The following is a 9,979-nucleotide window of genomic DNA, read 5'->3' as shown; positions in this document are numbered from 1 at the left end:
AGATGTAGAGTCCATCAACTCGATTGGCGACAGGCTAGTCTGTTTGCATGGTGTGCTACACTGTATGTATAGTATGTACAGAAGCAGGGACTTCTGTCGATTGCTGGACTCCCTGCTCCTGTACAGTAGGGTATGCATTTGCTGATCTCCTGTACAGCGCAGTATGTTCAGTAGGCTGGGTATGAGAGTACTTTGCCCAGAGGATGTAAAGTGAATGGCCATGCAGTCAGTGATCACATGACAGTTCACTTGCCTGTTCGTACGGGTGAGAATAGGCATGATTCAAAGGGGTCACCAACCTGATATAACGTAACTCGAAGAGTAAAAAGTTGCAGTGTGGGAAGGGTAAGTGTATATTACAGTTCTTACCCCTTTTTTTTTTATACATACCTCACTTAGAAGTACAATATAATATACCAACAACTGCTCTATTAATCCGAAACTACACACATCGCACCTAACAGGATGTCATGTTTTTAAGTAATCTTGATCTAAATGTCTGGCTGTCAAATTCTACATTGTCACTTTGTGGTATAAAGGAATAAGAGATTTATCCATATTGATAACCCCAACTTGGCTACTTGTGGGCCAAACCATTTCAAACAATTACACTGGGCAAACATTCCCCTGGAGAAGCCATCACAAAGACCCAACTTCTCCTCAAACTATCTAGGTTTTATATTATTTCTAACCAACAAATAAAATTTTTTTTTTCCATAGTGTTGAGATGACTGACCGGATGACGGCTCAGAGTAATAATTCTTTGGATGATTTTATCCTCCTAGGATTTTCTCAAGGAAAGGCTATATTCTCACTCTTAATTGCAGTTACCTACACGATGACCATTATTGGGAATTTTTCAGTGTTTACCATCATCCAGGTGGACATCCACCTTAAGACGCCCATGTATTTCTTCTTGAGTTGTCTATCATTATTAGACGTCTGTTACTCTACGGTCACCCTCCCGGCTATGCTGATCAACTCCATCACCGGGAACAGGAGGATATCCTTCCATAGATGTTTCACACAGCTCTATTTCTTTGTCTCTTTTGGAGGATCTGAAAGTCTTCTTCTGGCTACCATGGCTTATGACCGATATGTAGCCATATCTAACCCCCTTCATTATCATATAGTTATGAATAAGAATTTTTGTTCAGGTTTTGTGTCCGGGTGTTTGGTCTTCGGGTTGTTAAATGCCGTATTCCTTACTTTAGTGACCTTAAGACTGACCTTCTGTGAAGATCATCACATCAACCATTTCTTCTGTGATGTCCCTCCGATGTTGGAAGCAGCTTGTAGTGACATCCAGAGCAGCCAAGTGTTGTTACATGTGATCACCGTATTTCTAGGAATGTCTCCTTTTCTACTTGTCATGAATTCTTACATACGGATCATCATCATTATCCTAAAAATACGTTCTTCAGAAGGAAGACAGAAGGTCTTCTCCACATGTTCCTCACATCTCATAGTTGTTACTGTTTTCTACATAACTGCTATGTTTAACTACAATGGACCTATTTCTCGAGATTCCTTCATCGTTGTCCGTGTGTCATCTGTCCTATATAGTGTTGTTCCTCCATTGTTGAATCCCATCATCTACAGCCTGAGAAATGAAGATGTGAAGATGGCCTTGAAGAAAGTACTTTAGACATTTGTCTTTTTCAGTGCTGGACCCAGTGAGCTAAGATATTTACTTGTCATAGTCTTGAAAAGTCCCAACCACAAATTGTTACTACAATAGGGAGAACAAGTATTTGATACACTGCCGATTTTGGAGGTTTTCCTACTTACAAAGCATGTAGAGTTCTGTAATTTTTATCATATTTACTCGTCAACTATGGGAACCAAAATCTAAAACAAAAATCCAGAAAATCACATTGTATGATTCAAAAAAAATTAATTAGCATTTTATTGCATGACATAAGTATTTGATCAACCAGTAAGAATTCCGACACCCACAGACCTGTTATTGTTTTTTCTTTAAGAAGCCCTCCTGTTCTCTACTCATTACCTGTATTAACTGCATCTGTTTGAACTCGTTACCTGTATAAAAGATACCTATCCACACACTCAATCAAACAAACAAACAAACAGACTCCAACCTCTCCGTAAATGGCCAATACCAGAGAGCTGTGTAAGGACATCAGGGATAACATTGTAGACCTGCACAAGGCTGGGATGGGCCACAGGACAATAGGCAGGCAGCTGGGTGAGAAGGCAACAACTGTTGATGCAATTATTAAGTTAAGGAAGTTCAAGATGACGGTCAATCTCCCTCGGTCTGGGGCTCCATGCAAGATCTCACCTTGTGGGGCATCAATAATCATGAGGAAGCTGAGGGATCAGCCCGGAACGATACGGCAGGACCTGGTCAATAACCAGAAGAGAGCTCGGACCACAGTCTCCAAGAAAAACATTAGTAGCACACTACGCTGTCATGGATTTAAATCCTGCAGCGCATGCAAGGCTCAAGCCAGCGCATGTCTCGGCCCGTCTGAAATTTGCCAATGACCATCTGGATGGTTCAGAGGAGGAATGGGAGCAGGTAGTGTGGTCTGATGAGACAAAAATAGAGCTTTTTAGGGATTGCTACAAGCAGGTTCCCAGTTGCTGATAGCAGCCAGGACCCGTGGTCTATGAAGCGAGCACCACTCCTGTCGACTGCTGCACGGATTAGAGATGTAGATGGTAGATAACACTGAAAAGGCATAGCACTGTTCAGTGTTATCTACCATCTACATATCTAATCTCTACATTCAGTATTTGCAATCAAAAGATTACAATAAGATTAACAATAGTCCCTTGTGGGGACAAAAAAAAAGTGAATAAGCCCCTTCCCCAACAAAAAAATGTATTCCCCCTCTTTCCCTATTTTACCAAACAAAATGTAAAAAAAATAAAAATAAACAAGCATATATGGGGTCGCTGTGTGCGTAAATGTCCGAACTATAAAAAAGGATAACATTGCTGTTTTTAGTCACATCACATCCCAGAAAAAAATTTAAAGGGGTATTTCGGCTTTATACATCTTATCCCCTATCCACAGGGACCCTGCGATCTCAGTGCAGCCCCCAGCATTCTGTGCTGGATGCGGCTTCCGAGACTGAGAGGTGACGTCACGGCCACTCCTATAGACGTGAATAGAGGGGGCATGGCCCTTACCTCACCTTTTGAACTCAGAAGCAGTGCCCAGCACAGAATGCCGGGGGCTGCACCGAGATCGTGAGGGCCCCAGCGTCGGGACCCCTGCAATCATACATCTTATCACCTATCCTTTGGATAGGGGATAAGATGTATAAAGAAGGAATACCCCTTTAATAAAGTGGTCACAAAATCTACAGATCACAACGAAAAGAATGAGCTCTCATACTGCCCTGTATACGCAAAAATGAGAAAGTTATAGGTGATCAGAAGAGGAACATTTTGAACAAACTTATTTTGTTCAAAGTAGTACAATATTAGAAAAGCATGTAGCCATGGGAATCATTTTAACAATCAAACCATGAAGCTTTTATTGAAGCAAGAAGCTCACATATGAATAAGGTTACAAACCATGAAAAAGAAGGTCAACATGACCTAAACAAGACTGAAATAAAGTGTACAGCGCAAGGCACGATGTCAGCTATAGCAATTGGTGTCAATCATAGTGATAAAATTGAACAAAGCAAAAAAGCTGGCTGGCCCATCTCCCGACACTACAAGAAGATACTCCCACTCAATACAAAGCAAAACAATGGGGCATATCAGGGCTATGGGGTGAAGAAGTCTATGGCTCTGACACTTTCACAACCGGTCCACCGTGTCTTCCCTCATAGCTGCTATTTTCTTGTATAATATGATAAGGTTCATTATATTAACGAAACTAGTGTAGCTCAAGGTAGGCTGCTTCCACTGAGAAGCAATGTGGATTCTGGTAGCTAAAAGAATCATTTGTACAAGGCGGAAGACTCGAAAAATCTTTCTATTGGGTTTATGGCCCAAAAGGCAGGTGTACTGGGGATGTGTGGGTGACTATTTGAGTCCAAAGAGTGGAGACCACTGGGCACGACCACCATACATGGTACATAGTCCCTCGCATACCACACCCATGGAAGCAAAGAGATGAGACAGTGGGGTAGATAGCATGTAATCTAGCAGGTAGAAAACATGCAACACTTTAAGAGCAGTCTCCATCAATGACACAGGCCAACTGCCATGGCTCAATGTGGTGCAACTATCCCTCCATTAAGAGAGCTATAAAGTGAAACCAAGATAATTTTTCAAGTTATCCATAAATTTCAACTTCCCGTCAGGTGGAGGAGCATTCAGATGGGCATAAAGGAGCGAAAAAAGACCATGTCTGTTAGGGGTATGCAACAAACAACTTTCAAAAACGTTGGCATTTGGGAGGGTGTGTTAGACAGCTGTGCACAATAGAGTGAGAAGATCTGTTGTGTCCAAAATAATTCACTAGGCGGTAATGAACGAGAGGTCTGAAAAATCTCAATAGGTTAAAGTTGCCGCCTAATCAAAAAAATCATGCAGCCGAAGGGTCTAATTCTGTATCCACCAGATAAAGATAGACGGGTCAGTCCAGGAGTAAAAAAAGAGGGTTGGATAGAAAAGGGAAAAGCAGGGACACAGGGGACTGAAGAGAGAACTTAAAGTGAACCTGACGCCAGAGAGAAAGCGAATAAAGGGCCACCAGGGCCGAGGAAGGCAATAGGGCAGCTACCGGGCAAGAGGACCACATAAAAGCTCCATAAGAATAAAGCAATAGTAAAGAGTTTTCCAAAGTCACCCACCGTGGGGCTCCAGTAGATATGTTAATAAGGGCAAGCTGGGCCAGGCGTGCAGCATAGTAATATTTAAGAAAATTGGGGACCGACAGGCCACCTAGCTTCTTGTTATAATGCATCAAAGAGTGGACTATACGGGCCATTCATATGCCCAAATATAAGCAAACACATCCTTTTGAAGGGCTAATATGTCTTTCTTAACAATAGGTATCAGGAGGGAGCAGAATAAATAAAGAAGGCGGGGCAAGATTACATGTATGACTACATTAACACAGCCCAGGCAAGAAAGGTAAGGAGAATTCCATTTGGACAAGCCGGTTCTAATGGACGTATAGAGGGGTGGATAATTACGGCTATACAAGGTAGAAAGGAAAGGAGTAATCTTCACCCCCAAATAAGAAACACACGAAGAGGAGTCTTTAAAAAAAAATTATGGAAAATACGGTCTCTTAGCTGTGAGGGAAACCGGCAATGAAAGATTTTGGATTTAGGGACATTAACTCGGAGGCCTGAGCAGGCAGAAAAAGTATCCAAAGGACCAAAAGATTCGTCAGTGACACTAGAGGTTTAGTCATCGTCAGGAGAAGGTCATCCACGAAAAGGGATACTCATACTCCGAGGATGCCACTGAAATACCCTTGATATCCGGGTGACCTCTAATCAATGCCGCCAGGTGTTCCATTACCAAAGCAAATAATGCCTGACGGGTGCCACTGTGGATGGAGATAGGTTGAGGTGATGTAGAGGGGAGTTTCAAAAAAGCTGTGGGGAAGGAATATAGGTGAGCCAGCACTCTTACAAATGGACCTGAAAAGCCAAATTTTGAAAGAACTGTGAACAGATACTGCCAGGAGACACAGTCAAATGCCTTTTCTATATCAAGTGATTACATAGGGGTAGAAGTAGTGTTGGACAAGTGAATAAGATGAATACCCTTCCTGATGTTGTCAGAAACATGTTGGCCGGGTTTGAAACCCACCGGGTCTAGATGTATCAAGCCTGGCATGTATCTGTTCAAGCGGGTCACCAAAATTGAAGGCTTCAGATCAATATTCAGATGTGATATCAGTCTATAAGTAGCCGTATACCGGTGATCATGAATGGAGGGGGGCGTGACGTCACGTCCTCAGTCCCGGAAACCCGGAGGTCTCTGAAACTGGAGACGCAGCCCGCATAGAATGCGGGTGCTGCAGGGAGATCGCGGTGGGTCCCAGCAGCGGGCCCCCCACGATTAGACATCTTATCCCCTATCCTTTGGATAGGGGATAAGATGTTTTTGCCCAGAATACCCCTTTAAATAAGGACAGTAGAGGAGGTATCAAAAGGAGGCCAAACTTTTTATAATAAGCTTCTGTCAGACCATCAGGCCCAGGGGACTTACCTAATTTAAGATGAGATAAAGCAAAGGAAATTTCCTTGAACGAGATGGGAGCATTCAGGATCTCTCTAGAGTCAGGCGAGAGGGTATGGAGGGTGACAGTGGAAAGTAAAATAAGGAGCGTACCAGAAAAGGAGGGAAGGCGAGTAGGTTCATAATAGAGGGTGGTGTAGAAAAGGCAGAAGAAAATTTATCAGGATGAGAGGAACGGAGACCAGGGCAGAGCTGGAGGCTGTGGACCCTTTTAAAAGAAGTTGTTTGTTTGAGCATCGTCGCTAGCAGGCGATCAGGTTGTTAGCAAATCTGTAATAGGTAGCCTTGGTCCAGCTCATGGCCTTCTCAACTCCAGCTGATTTTAAACCATCTAAACGAAATGGGTGATGAAGGGGGCATATAAAATTAAACGCTGCCAGTACCATATCGTGATCGGACCAAACAGATAAAACATGACGAGTATACAGTAGTTGAGGTAAAGAAGACATATTCGTCAGTAGCCAATCTATTCTAGTGTAATGGCGTTGGACAGGAGAGTAGTAAAAATAGCCCCTGGCAGTGCCATTAAACTCCCGCCAGGTATCAATCAGCGAGTGGGTGACAAAAAGAGAAGAAAATAGGCACTGTTGGGTCCCTAATATGTGAAACGGGCCCGTGTTGGAGCGATCCAACTTACCATTATAAGCCATGTTGAAATCACCCACCCAAATCAGAATATCAGAGGTCAGGGAGCCAAGCAGGTCACATATTTTCTGAAAAAAATGTCAAAGGTAAGTCAGTAGGTACTTAGGTGTTCACTAAACAGACATGCTTATCGTACAAAGACCCTAGTAACCATAAATATCTACCCTTGGGATCTGAACGCTCCTCCTGGACCTGAAAGGGAAAGGAATTATGAAGCATAGTCATCACACCCCTACTTTTCGTAACATAAGTGGACACGTAAAATCGAGAATAAGACTAAAAAAACTGAGGCCTAGAGTCCCTTGTAAAATGTGTCTCTTGCAAGCATATAGCAATCGGTGCATATTTCATGTAATCTCAGAAGGCTTTCCTTCATTTATGCGGTGAATTAAAGCCCCGTACATTGTGAAGCAAGATCTTACTCATGGTGCAATATCACAGAATAGCTAAGGGGAGGCCATGAGGTCAGCCAGGCGACACATGTCCAAACAAGCAGCAGGAAAGGTCATAGGACAGACCGACAACCAAAGAGCATGGTCCATCATACTTCCAGACACCCGAGGTCTGGTGGTGAGGGTGCAGTAGTCCAACTCGGAGACAGCCTATGTCTACAGAAAGGCAGTAAATCCGCATAGAACAAAATAAGAAATAGAGTCCAGAGCATACGGTCACGCTGGGGGTAAGAGAACAGTAACCAAAAAAGTTAAATAAAATAGAATGACCCTTAGTCCATCATAGACTGTGAGAACGTAGGGCAGTACATACGAGTAAGGGAAAAGGGGAACCCCGCCTCTATTTCACTCCCTCCTGTTGGAGTGCCAGCTTAACAGGACGATAGTCACGGCAACTCGCCAAAGTAGTCGGCACCAAATCAGAATAAAGGTGTACTGTGGGAGGGAAGCTGGGAATTGTTGGGATATTCCGGGACGACGCCTGCAATAGGGTATCCCTTACCTCCGGGTAGTGCAGCTTCAGGATTACATCTCTAGGTAAGTCAGGATTTTTCGCCCTAGCTTGGGCCCTGTGGATCCTGTCGAGACAAAGCAGTTCTGGCTCCAATTGAGGGGTGAGGTCATAGAAGAAAGCTGTGACCATCTTGGTGAGGTCTGTGAATGTTTCTGGCAGGCCCTGTACACACAGATTCGCCCACCGTGAGCGGTTCTTAAAGTCCTCGATCTTTAATTCGAGAGCTTGTAGCTGAGCAGCATGATCGTCAAGATCTTGGCGGTCAGCCTCCACAGTGTCCGCCAGCTCATCTATTTTAGCTTCTGAGTCCGCCACACGCTGGGCTAGGTCATGCAGCTGTGAGGTAAGATCAGAAACCGCCTTAGCCAGCGCAGTCTGAAACTATTCCTTAAAGGGGTATTCCGGGCAAAAACATTTTATCCCCTATCCAAAGGATAGTGAATAAGATGTCTGATGAGACCCCCACGATCTCCCTGCAGCACCTGCATTCTATGCGGGGACTGCGTCTCTAGTTTCGGAAACCTCTGGGTTTCTGAGTCTGGGGACGTGACGTCACGCCACGCCCCCTCCATTCATGTCTATGGGAGGGGACGTGATGGCCGTCACGCCCCCTCCGATAGACATTAATGGAGGAGGCGTGGCATGATGTCACGTCCCCAGTCCCGGAAACATGGAGGTTTCCAAAACTGGAGATTCAGCACCCGCATAGAAAGTGGGTTCTACAGGGAGATCGCAGGGGGTCTCAGCAGTGCCCCCCCCCCCCCCTGCGATCAGACATCTTATCCCCTAAAATATTTTTGCCCGGAATACCCCTTTAATATTACGGAACATCACCGCTGGAGAAAGATCTTCTGGTGCCTGGGCGTCGTCACCATCTAAAGGCGGTACTGCGGAGCTCGAGCGGGAGTCCGCCATCTTCTCAGAATATATCAGGTATAGATTGTGAAAGGTGCAGTGATAATCTCTGGTTCCTCTTCCGTTGGGAGTGGCACATGTTCCCCCCACAAGAGAAAGTAAGTTACCGCTAGATTGGAGCCGATTATTGGTGCTTAAGAAGGCTGTTATCTCTGGTCAGCACAGAGGTCACATTAGGTGTGTCCCTTCCGGGGAGCCGCGTGCATGCGCCTTCAACCATGGGAATAATTTTAATTGTATTGACCCACAGAGTCAGTTATACAGTAAAATGTACAGCATAAAAACGAAACCCCTCAAAATTTGTAAAATTTTGTTTTTTAATCAATTTCCCCATACAGATATATTTTTTTTGTTGCGCCATACATTTTATGGTAAAATGAAAATTGTCCTTACAAAGTACAATCGGTCGTGCAAAAAACGAGCCTCATATGGGTCTGAAGTTGGAAAAATATGTTATGGTTCTTAGAAGGTGAGGAGAAAATAACGAAAATGCAATAATGAAAATGGTCTCTGTCCTTAAGCTTTTTTTTTCTGTTTAAAGGGGTACTCCAGTGAAAAACCTTTTTTTTTTTTAAATCAACTGGTGCCAGAAAGTTAAACAGATTTGTAAATTACTTCTATTAAAAAATCTTAATCCTTCCTGTATTTATTAGCTGCTGAATACTACAGAGGAAATTATTTTCTTTTTGAAACACAGAGCTCTCTGCTGACATCTCTGTCCATTTTAGGAACTGCCCAGAACAGCATATGTTTGCTATGGGCATTTCCTTTTACTCTGGCAGTTCCTAAAATGGACAGAGATGTCAGCAGAGAGCACTGTGCTCATGATGTCAGCAGACAGCTCTGTGTTTCAAAAAGAAAATAATTTCCTCTGTAGTATTCAGCAGCTAATGAGTACAGGAAGGATTAAGATTTTTTAATAGAAGTAATTTACAAATCTGTTTAACTTTCTGGCACCAGTTATTTAAAAAAAAAAAAAAGTTTTTCCCCGGAGTACCCCTTTAAGTTGAAACCACAACATAACGTGAAAAAGTGAAGGGTCTGAAGACTTCCCAAACACATTGGCCCTGATTTACTAAGAGTGGAGTGTAGGTTTGGGGTGTTTTTTGCTGTTCCAACCTTTTTTTCCCCATGGTATTTACTAATTTACTCCACTTTTGGAAACTTCAAACATGCTTTAAAGTGTAGGGTTTTTTTTTTTTACCAGAAAATTCACATGATTTTCAGAGTGGTTTTCAGAAAAGATGAGTGATTTTGGATGAAA

The 9,979-nt window shown here is 43.3% G+C and overlaps 1 protein-coding gene across 1 annotated transcript; it reads left to right on the top strand.

The window, feature by feature from the left end:
* Nucleotides 1–727: 727 nt before the first annotated feature.
* LOC130293286 (olfactory receptor 5V1-like) lies at nucleotides 728–9,687 on the top strand (the record flags this gene model as incomplete). Its single annotated transcript, XM_056541789.1, has 2 exons — nucleotides 728–1,639; nucleotides 9,676–9,687. Coding segments are annotated over exons 1-2 (924 nt in total), but the record flags the coding sequence as incomplete, so codon positions are not given.
* Between the last annotated feature and the right edge of the window lie 292 nt (nucleotides 9,688–9,979).

Source organism: Hyla sarda, chromosome 10 (assembly GCF_029499605.1).
Source record: "Hyla sarda isolate aHylSar1 chromosome 10, aHylSar1.hap1, whole genome shotgun sequence".
In the NCBI taxonomy this organism is placed as follows: Eukaryota; Metazoa; Chordata; class Amphibia; order Anura; family Hylidae; genus Hyla; species Hyla sarda.
The sequence above is the reverse complement of the archived record's forward strand: the minus strand, read 5'-3'. Positions and strand labels throughout refer to the sequence as shown.